This window comes from Triticum urartu, chromosome 7A (assembly GCF_056163025.1).
Source record: "Triticum urartu cultivar PI428250 chromosome 7A, HENAU_Tu73, whole genome shotgun sequence".
Taxonomy (NCBI): Eukaryota; Viridiplantae; Streptophyta; class Magnoliopsida; order Poales; family Poaceae; genus Triticum; species Triticum urartu.
This window is the reverse complement of record NC_141879.1, coordinates 130,305,193-130,323,937: the sequence shown is the minus strand read 5'-3', so window position 1 is coordinate 130,323,937 and position 18,745 is coordinate 130,305,193. Positions and strand designations below refer to the sequence as shown.

General features: G+C 40.0%; 1 protein-coding gene and 1 long non-coding RNA gene across 2 annotated transcripts; both read left to right on the top strand.

Annotated features, from left to right (window-relative positions):
- Positions 1-268: 268 nt before the first annotated feature.
- On the top strand, positions 269-4,475 carry LOC147958503 (uncharacterized). Its single transcript, XM_087534931.1, has 3 exons — positions 269-395; positions 2,835-3,185; positions 3,381-4,475. The coding sequence occupies exons 2-3, from the start codon at positions 2,838-2,840 to the stop codon at positions 4,011-4,013; spliced, it is 981 nt and encodes a 326-aa protein (XP_087391057.1). The 5' UTR covers positions 269-395; positions 2,835-2,837; the 3' UTR covers positions 4,014-4,475.
- Positions 4,476-14,664: 10,189 nt separating this feature from the next.
- On the top strand, positions 14,665-16,162 carry LOC147958502 (uncharacterized). Its single transcript, XR_015610866.1, has 2 exons — positions 14,665-15,439; positions 15,563-16,162. It is a non-coding gene; the product is annotated as an uncharacterized LOC147958502 (long non-coding RNA).
- Positions 16,163-18,745: the final 2,583 nt, after the last annotated feature.

The window sequence follows — 18,745 nt, the reverse complement described above, 5'->3', positions numbered from 1 at the left end:
TAGGGGCTGTTTGGATGACTACCAATAGTTGCCTTACCAAAATATTGGTCACGCCTGACCCTTTTGGCCTCCACCTGGATCACGACCAATTTTGGCTCGCCCCAGCGCGCCCGCGCCCATTTTCGCCAAATCGCGGGCGAAACGGCGGCGCGGAAATCGGCCGCCAAAAAATTGGCAGCGCGCGAACTGGGCGTCGAGTATAAAAGGTAGGCAGCGAAATTTCCTCGTCGGTTCCTTCACTTTCCTCTTTTCATCCCAGGCAAACACACAGGAGCGAGTGGAGGGCAAGATCTGCAGCTATCGCCAAGGCCGCCGGATTCCTGCGACAATACGAGCTTCTCCGGCCGCCGCCGGCGTTCCTCTGTCTCTCGTTCTCATCTCTCAATCCACCCACGGTCAGCAGCTCAACTCCCCTTCAATCCCACCCCGATCCCCTTTTCTCTTGGCATGATTTGCTTCAATCCGACCTTTTTAATTGGTGATATGCTGCACGTACGTATATACTTGCCAGATCTAAGTACTTGCCTGCCAAATCCATGCCCTTTGCCCCTGCTCCCAGTCTTAGATCTCCATATGCAGCATCCGTGAAGTTATAAGGCAGCCAAGACACTAGAAATTAGACATGAGAAGGATATTTGACACAGAGCTAGTTATGAGTCCATATGACCTCTGTTTTTAGAACATTGTTGTCCATAAATTTCTTAGGAGCCGGCTGGACATATATGCTTAATTGTTGATTGGGACTTATTATCTCTGTCTCTTATTTCTGATTCACAAATAGTCAAGCACATATCTGTATTTTTTGTTAATGATTTAGGTGGATCTTTTTATAAGTTACTCATCACTATTATTAGCTATAAGCAGCTCTGATTTTGTACAATGTAAATATGATTTAGATCATTCATATTAATGTACTTGCTATATTGACCCAGATGGACTTGGATCAGCAAAAATATTATTATCTCACCATGTTGTGGCGGAGAACTCTGTCTGTCATTGTTCTTCTCTTGGCTCTTTGGTATAGAAACAAAGATGGTAGAAAATTTAGAAGTGGAGGAAGAAAGTATGGTCCACTAGTTGAGAGAGACATCTACAGGACTAATGTCCTGGTTAGGCTAATTGACACATCCGATGCAATATGTATCAAGCAACTGCGGATGTCTCGAGCTGTGTTTTACAAGCTATGCATTAGGCTCAGGCAGAAAAAGTTGTTAATTGATACACTACATGTTTCAGTAGAGGAACAAGTAGCAATGTTCCTATACATGATCGGTCAGCATCACACAAATTCATCCATTGGATTTTGGTTCTGGCGATCTAATGAAACAGTGAGCAGATATTTCAATATTGTTCTTCGTGCGATGGGGGAGTTAGCTCATGATCTCATTTACATTAGATCAACGGACACACACACAAAAATCACTAGCAGCCCGGACAGATTCTACCCGTATTTTGAGGTAACCCTTAGACCGTAGATTTATTACTGATTATACAAGATCGACCTAACCCAAGCTTGACATGAACTCCCCTTTCTCATATTCATAGGGATGCATAGGGGCACTAGATGGCACTCATGTTAAGGCTTGTGTTCCTTCCCACATGGTCGACAAGTTTAGGGGCCGCAAGTCATACCCCTCCCAAAATGTGCTAGCAGTTGTTGACTTCGACCTTCGATTCACATATGTTCTAGCTGGTTGGGAGGGCTCTGCCCATGATTCTCTTGTGCTAAAAGATGCCCTCACACGTCCAGGGGGATTAAAAATACCCGAAGGTACATATACAACGTAACATACATGTTTGTCACTGTGTTGTGCCAACTTGACTTTAACTCATTGTTAATACAACATGGCTGTAGGGAAATATTTCTTGGCTGATGCTGGGTATGCTGCGAGGCCAGGGATATTGCCTCCTTATCGTGGTGTGCGCTACCACCTAAACGAATTTGCTGGAGACCGTGACCCAACTACCCCAAAAGAATTGTTCAACCACCGCCATTCATCACTTAGGACCACAGTTGAACGGGCATTTGGGACTCTTAAGAGTTGCTTCAAGATTCTTACTCAAAGGCCCTTCATACCTTTGAAATCTCAGATTAAAGTGGTAGTTGCTTGTTGTGCTTTGCACAATTGGATATTAGAAAATGGTCCAGATGATTATGTTGTGGATGAGGCGACATGGTATGCCAATCTCCCTAGGAGTACTGGGCGGGTTCGTGATCAAGAGGCTGACATACGTGAGTGGGCTGCCAAGCGAGATTTAATCGCTCAGCAAATGTGGACATATAGAGAGAGTGCACGTGACAATGAGGCTGATGCTATCCCAGCTTAGTATCTTTGATGTATTTCCATGTGAGGGAACATTTGAAGGATGTACTGTACCTTTGATGTATTTCCATGTGAGGGAACATTTGAAGGATGTACTGTACCTTTGATGTATTTCCATGTGAGGGAACATTTGAAGGATGTACTGTACCTTTGATGTATTTCCATGTGAGGGAACATTTGAAGGATGTACTGTACCTTTGATGTATTTCCATGTGAGGGAACATTTGAAGGATGTACTGTACCTTTGATGTATTTCCATGCGAGGGAAAAATTGAACGATGTAGTGTTTCTATTCTAATGACTTTGTGTAAATTATCGTATCCTCGTAATATTGTTTGACTTATTTCAATTTAATTTGGTCTCTCTGTCCTATTAAATAAGTTTAGTTCTGTCCTGCTGTAAGTTGGATCTGTGATGTTTCATGTTCGTATGCTGACATTTTTTTGAGGGTTTTTGCTTCCAACTCACTTTCTTAATAACTAGTTGTTTGCAATGGTGACCTATCTGTAGGTCATGGGGAAGCATAAGCTCACTCTGAAGACCGAGGAGGACTCCAATCCTCGTGATAAGTACATAACCTGGACTGACGAGGCGACAAGGTTTATGCTTGAATGGTATATCGACCTTCGTAAGGACAAACCTGCAACTTTCAAGTTCAAGAAACAACACCACTTGCAATGTGCTGATGCTCTAAATGGCAAGTTTTCGCTTGGTGTCACTCAAACCCAAGTGGATCGACACTATCGTCAATGCAAGGAGAAGTGGGGCTGGGTGCGTCGTGCCATGGCCAATAGTGGAAATGGCCTTGACAGAACCACTTTCACATTCACACTTTCTGAGTCAGAAAAGCAAAGACTCAATGTAAGTTCTTAGTAGTTTTTTCTCTTATTTATATCATGGTCTGATTTTAAAATGAGTGGATAGCTGCTATTGTCTATATATATGTATGCTTCATATTCACTGTCTCTTGTTGTGTTTTTTTATACCTGCAACTTCTCTCATGTTTTGTGTTCATAACATCATTATTTTACTCTTTTTACCTTACCTTGTGTGCAGAAAACTGCAGTCAATTATCTTACCAGACCCATTAGGTTCTTTCATCAATTGGAAGAGTTATTCTCGGATCAATCTCATGCTGATGGCTCACTCGCAGTTGACCAAACCACTATCAATGTGGATGATGGTAGTGATGACAGCGAGGATGTGAGGGAACTTGAGGGAAATCTAATTCCAGCAGACAGTGATGAAGCTGACTCTGACACTATTGATCGTCGCAGTCCTAAAGTCGACTTGGATGGCAATCCATTAAACAAGAAGCGCAAGTGTGCATCATCATCACCTTCCAAGAAGCCAACCAAGGGCAAAGCAAACAAGAAGGGCAAGGTATCTAATGATGATATGGTAACCAGTATCAAGAAGCTAGCTGAATCCCTTGCATCCCCTATTGTGTCTGTGCAACCAATGCCACCTGCAGATCCTTATGCAAATCTTTGGAAGCGGATCAATGCCCTTACCATCCCAGCTAAGGATAAACTTGAGATTGTTGCCTATCTATCCAAGCCAGACCAAGATATCTTTCGTTGTTATCTTAACTATGCCGATGAAACAATTCTTCGAGAGTGGGTCATTAGCTACTTTGAGCCTCAGTTTCATGAAGGTGGCAATGATGGATCTGCGGCTGCTCACTGAATTGCCACATGGTTAGATAGAGTTTGTGGCAACCTTTTGTTTATATGGCTAGGAACGCTTTAACACGTAGTGGGAGCATGGATAACATCATCATGCATATTTTGTCTATATACAGCAAACTTGGGTGCATCATGTACTGTTTGTATGGAGTGCATTTGGTGCATGGCTGGCTGTTTATGTCCTAGATGCTATGGTAAAGGATGTGAACCTTATTCCGTCTATCATGTATCAGACAATATATGAGCTACTTAATGTATGAGTTTAATTCTGAAGTTCTGAAAATGCAGAGTTTGTGTGCGTATGTGTGTTGGTTAATTCAAATTTTTATTTTTTTGTAGCATGTGATATGTGACTGCTTGTTTACACACAAGCGTTCTTTTATTTGGCTGGCATGCAATTTTCAAATTTTGAAACCAAACCAAACACATGCCAGTCAAATGTGCCAAATATTTGGCTTCAAACCAAATGACATCCAATGGTTTTGCCAAAAAAATTGGCAAGTACTAATGGCTACAATCCAAACAGCCATGACTTGCCAATTTTTTGGTCATGCCCTGGAATTGGTGATGCCAATTATTTGGTAGGGCAAGATTGGGCTCAATCCAAACAGCCCCATACTCCTCCTAATATATGGCCGCCCTTGAGAATGCTCATCATCTTCATCTTCAGAAATGCTTGTATAATCTTTAAAGTCTCCTCTAAAAACCCTGTGGGCAAAATATGAGGAGAATAGTGTAGATATGTTGCTAAAACTCCTTTAAAACCCAGTGGGAAAAATAATAAGGAGAAAATGATGCAACATATAATGATTATTGTCTCTTTATAACTCATGTGAGAAAACCTTCGAAGAAGGAGAAAAATCGTTGGTGAGTTTAGAGAACAATAAATATGCTTTGTATACTTTTTTTTAAAAACCCAATGGGAAAAACTTGAAAGTATAGCATATAATCTTAAAAAGATATTGCCTCATAAAAAACTGTTATGAGAAACTTTGAAATAAAACTCATAAGGAAAAGAGTGCGATCTGATATGTCACTGAAAACTCCTTTAAAACCCAATGGGAAAAATATAAGGAGAAACTGACATGACATATGTGAACACTTGTATCAATATTGTCTCATTAAAAACCTTTTATGAGAAACCATGAGGGAAAACTCTTGAAGGGAAAAAGAGTACAATATATGTAATCTGATGATTGTTAACAAGTTACAGTTTGGGAGATTACTCCCCCTGAACTTTGCAAATCTCGAGGATGTCTTGTACCAATTTCATTGACATGATCATGCCATTGTGAATAATCTGTTGGATTTCACAGTATTTTCTTTGCAAATTGTTTCCTCACTTTTCTATAATTCATGAGAATAAGTGATCTTCGAGCAATGTGCTTTATGATATTGCTCTTCATATAACCTGTAGGTGAGTAACACAAGTGGTAGCATCTTGATAAAATCAAGTTATGTGATTGTTATGAATCTCAACCACATGATTTTGAGTGTGGTTAATCATTCTACCGAGACATGCATATTATGCGATTCTTTTAGATAAAGCAATTATGTTAGAATGATAAGTGGAAATAGTCATTAAAGTCTATTTGGATGACTTTCATGAGAAGACTATTACAGTGAATTCAGTCATTGATATGTCATTATTGGGATCAAATAAAGAGCCAATATCATTACATCATATCATGGTCATATTCTAATTTTCTTGATGGAATTGTCCCAGATTTATTGTGAGCTTGAGATATAAGCTAATATTTATTATATTGGCCATATACCTTTTGCTGGGGGTCGCACTCTAAACAAAGATAGCAACTATAGTGTCAGGCCTGACGTAGTTTGCAATGATATGAGTGCTTTGACATTATTGAGATATAGAACATTAGGTCCTGATATCACTTCATTATCACCCCTAGTTATGAATAAATTTGTACCATATCAGGGGTAGCATGACCATATTACATGTCTTTTATTGGTATGATATATATCCACATTGATCTTCTCGTATATGTATTGGATATATGTAGACTGATGTGTATTCTTGAGAGAATGCTCAAGTTGTAAGCTTAAGCAAAATTTGTTTGAATCCAAATTTTTCGTCTTGAGATGATTATGTGTATGTTTATGTCTCGTATGGACATTGATGATGAAGTCATCAATTTACACTGTGGTGATGAAAGGAAATCAAATTGATTCTTTAATTAAACATGTAAATAATCATCATTATTCGAGTATTCCTTTTGAAGAAGGAACTCATTTAGTCGGTAGTACCATATGATATCCGACTATTTCAAGTCATAGAGTGACTTATGAAGTTTTACACTAAACTTGTTGCGATTTGCTTTTGGATTCGGAAGTATAAGCCCTTCAAAGACTTCAATAGAGATTTCCGAAATGAGTGACTCACTACTAGGAAAAGGCCTACTAATGGCGCACCTAATTTGGCCATTAATGGCGCATTAGTGGTGCGCCATTAGTGCCACGCCATTAGTATATTTTACTAATGGTGCACCACTGGTGCGCCATTAGTATCTGGTATACTAATGGCACACCTCAGATGCGCCATTAGTATATACAACAGTGCGCCATTAGTATGCCTCCCAGGGGGCCATGTATACCCAGGTGCTTTGGCATACTAATGGCGCACAACAACAAGATGCGCCATTAGTAACTTCGGCATACTAATGGCGCATTGTTTAATGATGCGCCATTAGTATCCTTTGGCATACTAATGGCGCACTGTGATGTGATGCGCCGTTAGTATGAATATTAGGTTTTTTTTATTTTTTTATTTTCTGTTTTTTGCACAGGTTACAAAATGTATAATTGGACAAAATATAGACAGCACACATCAACAACAGATTCATCGAATACAATAGAAGATTAGTCTCTGAATACATCATCATATTAGTCTCCGAATACAATTCATCATATTAGTCTCCGAATTGAAAAGACCGAACAAAGATAGAACATTATATTACAAGTCTCGAGACCGCGAGTAGCGAGTTTGTCTTCACATTACAAGTCGATATCGATCATCTAAACTACCATCACATAGAAGAGAGCTGCGGTCATCATGATGAAACTCGTCTTCATCCGGTTCCTCCAACGCTCCCTCCCCTCTCCCGCTAGATAGCGGGCGTATCTCGAAAAAGTCCTAAACTAAACCTATACTAAACTATCTAGTTCTTCATCTTCTGCTTCTTTCTTCCAGTTCATCAACCTGCAAAACAAGAAACAACAAACATGAAAAACTTGATCAAGGTTTAAATGTAGCATTCCCCTTAGCAAAATGCCTTTGCTGTAGGAGCTAGCACTTACGAGTTTGGAAACATTAGTCAAACCCCAATCAGATTAAGTTGATCAAAGAAATAGTAGAAGAGAGCCAACACTGCATAAATGGAGCCAATAACCCAAAAGACAGAAGTAGAGCCAGCAAAGTATAGATCAAAGCCAAACCCAAAGATCAACTCAAACTAGAACTAACTCCATGATTAGGGGATCCCTCAATTAAGCTTGGGTTAGTTTTCAGATGAAATCCAACAAACCCACTACTAATCAACTAGCCCAGAGGTAGGGTTTGAAGTAGGGATTGTACTCAGGCAGCCTAGTAGTGCTAGGACTATTGCATCATTGGATCAAGTAGTGCAACATCTTTAAGTAACGATGAGAGCCTCAGGACACCATCATTGGCATGGCAAGATTAAGGAGCACCTGTTCTTTTCAGTGAGAGTAGGAGAGAAAGAAAGAAAGTGAAGAGACCAGTGCAGCATCTGTTCAAATCAGATTTAAGAGAGAGGGAATTGGCAAGGAAAGATATAGTCCATAACCTGCAAGAAGAAATAGGCCATTGATAGCACATTTACTAAACATCTGCTATAAGCAGAACACATACACCCACTTACACATGGGTACTATTCTGTATATAGGTACACAAGCACAACACATGCACCTGGTATAGATAGGAGTATAAGCATGCATCTAAATTATCTGAAACATATGAAATAGCTAATGCAAAACTACATGCAACCGTCAGGACTATGTCCTGTACAATATACAACTAAACCACCAGTAGATGATGTACTAAACCATACAAGAAATACCAATACATGGTATTTAGATAAAGACTAGTATATATCAAACACAGATACCAGCTTGAAAGAGAAACTATAATTTTATACCACTACAGGAGCAAATCATGAAGTACACAGAGTAATTGCAGTAAAGAGATGAATCAGTATATGTTGATCAATAAGAGAGTTACGGCTATATACAAATGAAGGACTATATCCTTTATAAGATAACAAAGAAACAGTAGCACTTATGCATATGAACAAACAGAACCAGCAGCCAACCAATAGAGAAACTAGCATGTGCTATATGACAGGAACAATAACATCTATAAGACCAAGATAATTCAAAAGATAGGCCAACATTAGGGTCATGCAATCATTCGATCCCATCATTGCAGCACTAGTTGAGCAACAAATCAAATATAACAGTAGTTCCATTGGTTCAACCAACAAGTTAACAAAAGTTTACTTCCCACTACTAATTTTGCAACTCGTGATAATAAAGAAAATAGAGCACAAATAAATAGGAATGATCTTTTCCATGACACAAGCACAAACAAAATCACCCATACGCATGAAACAGAGCAAGGTACTAATATAGCAGCACAAGAGCGGGAGCTACAGGTAGGAGACGGATTCACAGGAGAGGAGGTTGGTCGATGCCGCACACGACCACGTCGCCGTCACGCGGTGGATGTTGTAGTCGAGTTGGACCATGTGCGGGGTGTCGTCGTGGCAGTGGATGACCTGGTTGTCGTCATTGTCCACGGAGGATGCCTGCTGCTCCGAATCTAACAAACAAGTAAGTGCTAGTGTCGTTGATCTAGTACAGAAATTAAGCAAGCTAGTATAGGAGACACGCATGCTGCTGCTAGTATCTACAGAAATAAATCAAGCTGCATGTGTGTGTGCTTGAGCTAGCTTAGTACGTACAGTCCATGGTTGGGCTCCAAAACTAATAGAGCATGCTAGCGTCAACAGAATCAATCACAAGGTTATTTTGTTGTTGTTGCTAGCAGTGCTAGCTGTATGTATTGATCCATCCATCCATGACCTAACTAATGTTGTTGTATCTCTAGACTAAGTGCAGCAACACAAGAAGGACTAAAACTACAGAGCACATGTGTACGTAACTACTATACTCATCCATGGCAAATTGTACCAAACCATCCATACATAGCCAGATTGCAATGGAGTGGATTTAACACAAGACATGAAAAATTGATGAGCCAAATGATTTTTAGTATTACTAACTTGAAAGGAAGCTCATTGTTTCCATCTTCTATCTATCCATGATTTTATTTTTCTGAAGCAAGCATCAAAAAGCACAATGACAATCGAATTTCACACAAAAACTGAACCAATACTTGCTGTTATGTAGTGTCCATGACAATTGCAATTCATGTCCACTCCAGATCAGATTTGCAAGGGCTAGAAAGAGAGGTTGTAGCTCACCATGTATGGGGGTAGGAGGTGGATGCAGGGGAGGGGTGGAGGGTGTCCTGCGGAAGAAGCTTCGCCATTAGAGCAACCTGCACAAAACAGAGGAAGGGGAGATGAATAAATCATGGTGAGGAAAAGGGCCTTCCACATGATTAGATCAGGAAGAGAAACAACAACAAAAATACCAAAAAAATCCCTTCCATGGCGTGCTGTACTAGGAGCAGCTCCTCTCTCTCCGCTAGGGTTTGGGGCACTGGGAGGCTCCATGGTGCCGCAGCGTGGTGGCGGACAAGGGAATCCATCTCCATGGCGGCGTCCCGCCCCACGGAGGTGCGCCCCTCCTGCCGTCGTCGTCGGCACGCCCATGGCGACCTGCAGAGAAGGAAGAGAAGATGAGGTGAGGTGAGGAGGAGATGGTGGGCGAAGAAGGAGGGGGAGGGGCTTACCAGTGCTGGATCCGGTCACCTATGGCCTCGCCGTGGCCTGCCATGGCGGATCCCGGCGAACAAAAGGGGACGCAAAACCCTAGCCAGTGGGGGAGCTGCGGATCTGCATGGAGGTAAGCCAGATGCGGACCAAGGGGATCTCGCCGGCGTGCTGCGCGCGGCCGGAGCTCGCCGGAACCGGGCGGCATGGGTGGCGACGGCGGCGAGGGAGAGAGGGGTTCGGGGGGAAGAGAGGAGGCGACGAGGGTTTGGGTGGGTTCGAGCGAGAGAGAGAGAGTGTGTGTGTGTGTGTGTGTGTGTGTGTGTGTGTTGGTGCGTTGGGTCGGATGGATGGATGGATGTCCAAAATATCTTGTTGTTGCCCACTTACCAATGGCGCACCAACTCTAAATGCGCCATTAGTAATCCAGGTTACTAATGGCGCACCTTCTGGTGGTGCGCCATTAGTAGTTTTGCAAAAAAAAACATACTAATGGCGCACTATTCCACAGTGCGCCATTACTAGTTTAAACTAGTAATGGCGCACAGTGGAACAGTGCGCCATTAGTAGTTTTGCAAAAAAAGGAATAAAAAATATAATAAAAAAACAACGTTAGTGGCGCACTTTCCGACAGGTGTGCCATTACTAGTTACAACTAGTAATGGTGCACTGTGTCTGGATGCGCCATTAGTATGTTTGGACAGGCGCACTAGTTCAAAAAAAAATTTGATACTAATGGCGCACCCTGGGCCAGGTGCGCCATTAGTAGTTTCAACTCTAATGGCGTATCAGATGGTGGTGCACCATTAGTATATATTAATGGCGCACCAGTGGCGCACCGCTTGTCTGGTGCGCCATTAGTGTCAATCCCATCTATAGCCCTTTTTCTAGTAGTGACTCATATGAGTATGTAGCCACTTCATCCATCAACTGCATGGATAATATTATTATTTTTATTGCCAATGATATTTAGTATAGAAAACATAATTCCACTCATACCAAGCGGGTATGTTACATCGTAATCGATGTCGGGTCTCTGCATGAACCCTTTTGCTACAAGCCTCACTTTCTCACCACCTCATTGACTTTGTCTATGAATGAGAAGTTTTTAGTATTCCAAATGAAAGATACTTATGAGGAGTAGGTATTACTGCGGTAAATACCACTCATTTGCAGAGTGAGTGCTATTCTTCATTACTTGCTTCCTTTTATGTGAACCAATATGAGTGCAAGAGGCACTCTACCATGGATTTTGGTTCTGGGCCCAAAAGGATTTAGCAATTTGAGAAGAAAATGTCGACAAATGTAGTCTTTAGTTTATACGATTCTGATGAAATCATGGAAGTTTGTCGATAAAATATTTATTCCTTTTTAACTCCATGTGATTTCCTACAACAAATGGAGTCAAGGTGTTTCGATGTCCCAGCACCAAAAAAATTGTGCACATTTATGCCGGGCTTTGGATGATGAGCATCCAGTGAGGTGTCTCTCAACTTGATGTTGAATTACATTTACCGGTTGAGGATTTGATTTCCTCTGTTTCCGCGGAAGCATATGAGAAGTTATATCTCGTTTTGTCAGATTTTCTCCCCCTCTTGCTCTCGTTTGGGGAGAAGAGTGGTTTACCAGGTACCTCCATTCTTTCTGACACTTTACTGCAGGAATATATAATTTAGTAACACCTTGTTATCAGTAAATGTATGTGGAAGATTTGCAATGTTTTGCAAATATATGATTCTCTAAACTTCTAGTTCAGATTTTCTGAGTACGTGGATATAAGGATTGAATGTCAATAACATTTCTAATTTATTTCTCGGCATTCTTTGTGGTACTTATCTCCCCCTAATGCCGGAAAATATCCTTATTGCTGAAGCAATCAGCATACATGCTATGAATAATTTTGATTGATGGATAAGCTGTTATTCCTCAGATAGATCCCTAATTTTCTATGAGTGCCCATTGATGTACGCTGGAGTGGTGATATCGGTATGTAACCAAAATATCTCAGATTGGAAATACTTTGTTGATTTCCACGTAATTACTACAAGGGGAAAGTAGTATGATATGTAGTTGGTATGATTTAAATCATACTTACGGTGTGTAAGGCCGTATGTGTCTAGCAAGAGGCTAGTAAATTACAATTCTTTAAGGTTGGTCATGTAATTAATTTCACTATCTTTGATAAGATATTTAACTAAACCATTATGGGTATGTACATAAGGTACTATTGCTCGTGAAATGAGTTCAACAACATTGTCCATTCGAACGGGTCTATTCCGTGTTTAGGATAATTTGCTCTCACTTTGATAAGTTGAGCGATTAATTTAGTAAGATCATTCATGGTTGTGTGTGACAAGAGACACACTTGAAATCATTTTATAAATTTTTATATGAGTACCATGAAGTATCTAAATAATCCCACACAATGATTAAGTAATCCACATATATCTTCTAAACATGCTGAAGAAGAATGAGTGGCTCATTTAGAATCTAGGTGAGTGCCTTAAAACTGATTTCCCCTATGGCACATGCGGTGCACATAAAATCTGATGATTTGGGATATTTTGCAACTTGTTAAGTTGTGACCAACAGAATTGTCAATAATTTTCTAATCATCCCCAAACCAGGATGGTTAAGGCTCCAAGCCAAATATTTAATTTATTAATATCTAGAAAATTATTGTGTACGCAACAATATTGAGTATGACGCGATTCATACATCCAAAATTTATCAAATATCATGTTCGAGAAATAAGATATTGAACATCGTACTACTTGTAGTACAACAAGTATAGGCTAATAATATTTTGGGATAATTAAGAGATTACTTGAGGTCTCCAATATTATTGAAAATTTTATTACGCAAACATACCAACGTTGCAATGGAATTCACCATCCCTTTATTGCACTATATTTTTGGTTCTCACCTTCTGATGAAGATTTGAGAACAATCATTTACCAGAGTATTTTCTGGTTGTAAGTTTGCAAATTTTAAAATTTATCCCAAATATGTGGTGTGGTTTGACTATGTATTTGAGGGTTTGGTAATCATAGGTATAATCTTTGTATAACCACACATTTGACAAACTTGAGAGTTGTCTTTGTGATCATTTGAAAATGATATATTCCCTATTAAGAGGTAATTTTGTCTTCCGTTGTCTATTAGCCTCCACTTTACTTCGTACTCCTTATGGTTCTATTTTGTGACCAATGAATTGCTTAGTATTCTCAGTACTAGCAAGAATTTCAAATATTGTAATAGCACCTGTTGGGTGAATCTGATGGTTTTAAGAAATTTCATGTTTCTTCATCCAAAAAATGGTGGTACCATTGTAAGAGGACATAAAGTGTATTAAGGCATCTCAACTAGATCTGCATATGAAAATATTTGATCACAGGATTTCAACTTGAAGTTGATTAAGTGACAGAATTGTGAGCACTCGTAGACTTGAGGTCTTGAAAAACAAATGGGTGATCATTTAGTGTGTGCTCATAGTAGCATTTTTCTCTAAAAGAAAAATATTTAAGATAAATAAATATTCATCCATTACGTACTTAGTTTGAGAACTATGTGATGTTTGTGACATATAAAATGCATATGTACATATTTGGCTATTTAGAGAATAGCCATGTCATTTTCCAACGTGGGGTTATGGTGGCAACAATGCCACATGTGGATACAATGACTGATGTCATGAATCATCTTAAAATAAATACTCCCACCTAACATGAATTTAGAGCATTTGGAAATGCAAGTCACGTGTTACATGAAATGCTCATGCATTTATTTAATTTACTTCTAGGATTAATTATGTCCAAGGTGATCCTTGGTGAACCTGGGTGTAGCCTTCAATGCAACGCATGTGATAAAATCATTGCTAATGTTTTATACTTCATTCTTGACAAAATGTATGACTTTAAAGTCAATGTCAAAAGCATATACTTTACATGTTTAACATTGGTTAGTCACTATTAAAGTATAACCACAATGTGATGTAGACCTTACAATAGCGCTTGAGAAACTCGAGAGTTGCTCTAAATTATGGTCTCCATCTTGATAGATGGACGACACTATAATTAGAAATAATGACATAGGCTTCACTATCATGCATTTAACCAATGTAATTGAAGACCTTCATCGGGGTATGCACATATCTGCATAATTTTCTATGACTTATTAAATCAAAATGAGGCTTAAATAATGATAGTAGTAGAAAAAATCAACATGTAATGACCATGCATTAATATTTGTTACAATGAGAGTAACCTATTTTAGTGAACAACAACAATTGCTTCAGAGGAGCAAATTTTTAAGATAGTTGATGCTATATAGTCATATGTGTAGACCTCAATATATATAGGATAACACTTTGAAGATAATCACCGGATGCGGTGTAGATCTCGCAGTAATAGGAAACATAGTCTGACTTTTGTCAGTAGATGTTCAAATCTCTATTACCTTATGTTATGCTATATTTAAGAAAATCACTTTGAAGGTAATCATCTGTCAGAGTGGCATGATGTAGACCTTGCAGTAATAGTGGATAATTTGCAAAATTTTGCAGTAGATGCCAATATTACCATATGATATCTTGAGGTAGTCACATCTATTATTAATATTTGGAAGAGCACTTTGAAGGTAATCATCTTGTAAAATTGACAAGATGTAGACCTCACAATAGTGATGGATAATCTGCAAATGGCGCAGTAGATGCCACCAGTACCTTGTGATTCACAAATAAAATTTGAGGTAGTCATATTAAGTATGACACTTCGTAATCCTTAATTTGGATTTTGTCAAGATTTGCAAGAAAAAATAATTCCGATTGCAAAGGCAGAAAAATGTTGTTCTAAAACTGATATTTACAATGAATGCTGAGGCAAACATATAAAAAATACTACAAATTTCAAAGAAATCATATCTAAAATGTAAGAAATTTTTTCATTTTGTAACTATATTTCTGTGGAAATACTTTTGCAATATGTGAAGGCCTCCATGCTTCATACTTAAATTATGGGCGTAGAATGGAGTATCAAGCAGACTACTAGAGGGTTAAAGACTGAACTCAGCCTGACTAGAGAAGCCCAGGGACTTATATGTAAATAAATACGTCCACTGGGATTCAAATGCAAGATGGCCGAGAGGATAAGAATCCCCAATTTCTCTTGTGCGGTCAGGGATTAACCGCTGCCGCCGGAGAAGTATGCCTCTGCCCTCAGGTGAGGGAGAGTCGCCGGGGAGCGTCGCCGCGGTTGGATGGACGCCGCCCTTTTGCCTTGTGACGGAGGAAGCCGCGGATGAGGGCGCGTTGCGCCATGCGCGTGCGCCTGAGGGCGCTGCCGTCGCGTTGCCGCTGTGCCTCTTCCAGCCCCAGCCATTCATCCGCTCTAGCCGTTGCATCCCGTGGATGAGTAGCCGAGGCGCCTGGACGCGGGAGCCGCTAGCGATGTTGCAGATCGTTTGATCCAGTGCAAGAAAAACTGAAGTACGTATGGTACCTTTTTGCTCTTTGCATCACTAAATCGAAGAGATTGTCCTTGTATGTTTTCTCTTGTTCTTCGTTATTTTTGTCGTTCTTGCTGACCGGATGGTTCTTTCTTGATTGAAGCTTTTCTTCCTTGGTCAAGGATCTCTTCCGGTTGATGCTTCTGCCATCTATTCATCTCACCATGTCCACATACTATGTGCAGAAAAGCAGTTAATCTTCAGATCATGGGAAGAACAAAAATTAAACGGAATTAGTGTTTCCTGATTGATTTCCCGATGCTCGTTCAGGCAGTCGCTGTGCTGACGCCGTTTAAGGGTTCGTGCTTGACTCGTTGGCTGCAGCCGCCGCCGACTGGTAGGGTCCCGCTGATGGTGTCTGCGCCACCGGGAGGAGCGAGGCCGCATCACCCCGCGCCGGAGGACGCCCCATGCGCCAGAGGGCGCCTCGTGTGGTGCTTATGTGCGGGTGACCGTGCCGCCGGGCGAGGACTGCGGTGTCGCGCGCCCGCCGGTGGCCACCGCGCTGTAGGGCTAGAACAGAGGCGTCTCCTATGCTTTTGTGGCCTTCACGCTCTCGGTAGAGCCGAGTGCTGATTGTTGTAATATCAAAGTAAATGAGACAAAGAAGAGACACAAATGATTCTCTTGTCTATTGCAATGTATGAGACCCACTCATATCCAGGCTGAAGGGGTGTGTTGGAGAGACACCTCTTTTCCAACAGACACTTTCAGGCATTCCTCCCATATAATTGATCACATGTTTTATTTCTTAACACTCCCCCTTGATCAATTCGTCGTCTGTATATTGCAATCCAAAAACTCCTCCGAAAAACCGTGTGGAAATTTTTTGAAGAGAAACATTATAATGATATGCCACCGAAAACTCCTTTAAAACCCAGTGGAAAAAATATAAGGAGAAACCATATGACATACGTTCGCACTTGTATTTATATTGTCTCATTAAAAACCTTATATGAGAAACTATAATGGAAAACTCATAAAGGGAAAAAGAGTACAATATGGGTGATCACAACATCACCAACGGGTTATAACTTGGGATTTTACTCCCCCTGAACTTTACAAACCTCAATAATATCTCATACCAATTTCACGAACCTAGTTCTGGAATATAAACATTGATAAAGACATTGTGAATATCACAATAATCTGTTTGCATATTATCCTCTTACATTTCTGTAATTCACAAGGATAAATATAACCCATAAACAATACAAGTGACATTATCTTAGTAGATAATGATAATCTCCACATTATTTCACATGTGGCCAATCATTCTATGAAGTCATTCACATTTTGTGATGCTTCAAATAAATCCGAATGATTACTGGAAGGACTCGTTTAGAGTCTATTCAGAAGACTTCCCTCAAAATACTCTTCCAGCAAACCCAGTCTTTAATATGGCATTGTGGGATCAGATAATTAGCCACTATCAATATACCAAACCATGGCCTCATCTTGATTTTCCGGATGAAATTGATCAAGACCCTTTGTGCCCTGGATATATCCGAGGATATTCCTTACACAAACCTTATACCTTTCGGGGAATTGCACTCTCAATAAATTGCCAAAGAAAAATATATTGTCAGGCCTAACATATTTTGCAAGATATATGAGTGCTTCGATGATATTTAGATATGGCAATTCATGCTCCACTATCACTTCACCATCTCCCCTATGTCTCAAGGATTTGCATCCTATATTAGGTATAATATGACCACATGTGTCTTTGATATAATATATCCATATTAAACTTCTCCAATACTTCTGGATATATAAAGACTGATATCTTAGGGGGATATGCTCAAGTCATAAACTTAGCATAATTTGGTTTAACCCAAATATCCGTCTTAACATGATTGTGGGTATTTCATGTCTTATATAGATGTTGATGATAAGATTATCGACACCACAAATTAAGGTGATGTAAAATCCAATCCAGGATTTCTTCATGAATACATGTCAACAATCACTAGTATGAGAGTAATCCTTGTCAAGGAATAACTCACTTAGTCGGTTGCACCACACAATTCTCCGACTACTTCAAGTCATAGAATGACTTCAGAAGTTCCACACGTGCATGTTGCGATTTACCTTTGGATTCAGAATATTAAGTCATTCAATGACTTCAATATATACATCCAAACTAATTAACCCATGGGAGTATGTAGACATTACATACATCAACCGTATGGATCTATACTGCCATTAACATTCAGTATCGAAACATAATTCCACTCATACCAAGAAGGTATGCTACATCGTAACCGATGTTAGGTCTCTGCGAAAAACCCTTTTGCTACAAGCCTCGCTTTCTCACCACCTCATTTATTTTCGTTTTCAGACGAAAATTCACTTCTCTTCCCTCTGGAAGATACTTATGAGGAGCAAGTTTTACAATGGTAAATACCTCTCTTTTGATGAGCGAGTGCCACTCTTCCATAATTGCTTTCTTTCATTTGAACCAATATAAGTGCAACAACACTCTCCATGGATTTGGTTCAGGGCCCAAAAGGATTATAGCAATTCTCGAGAAGAATTCTATGTCGACATATGTAGACTTTCTCATATATGATTCTCCTGAATCAATATCATTGTGGAATTCTTATTACACATCTTAACTCCTTGTGATTTCCCATAACAACGGAGTCAAGGTGTTTCGAAGTCCCAACACCTAAAAAATGTGTGCACATATGTGTTGGACTTTGGATGCCGCGCATCCCTCAGGTGTCAGTCAACCCGAGGTTGAGTCATATTTACTAATCGAGGGGTCAATCTCCTCTGTTTCCGCTGAAACATATGAGAACTTAATCTCATGCGACCAGAATTCTCCCCCTCTTGCTCTCATCTAGGGAGACGAGTGGTTTATTAGGTACCTCCACTCGTTCTGGTACTTGACCATAGTGACACCTTTGTCATCAGTAAATATACTTGGCAGATTATTTGCAATATGCTGCAAATTTCTCATAACCTGAACCTATACTTCAAATTCTGAAGTACATGGACAAAATGTCTACGACATTTCTTATCCATTTCCTGGCATTCTCTGTGGTGCTCATCTCACCCTAATGCCAAAAAATGTTCTTATTGCAAAAGCAATCAGCATATGGGCTGCAAATAACTCCCTTTGTAGGGTTAAGGTATTCGGCGGATTAACGAACATACCACAATTATTCCTCACATAGATCCCAACTGTATGTGAAGGCCCATGATGTACGTTGGGGTGGTGATATCGGTATGCAACCGAATTACCTTAGATGGGAAATACTTCACTTATTTCCACGTA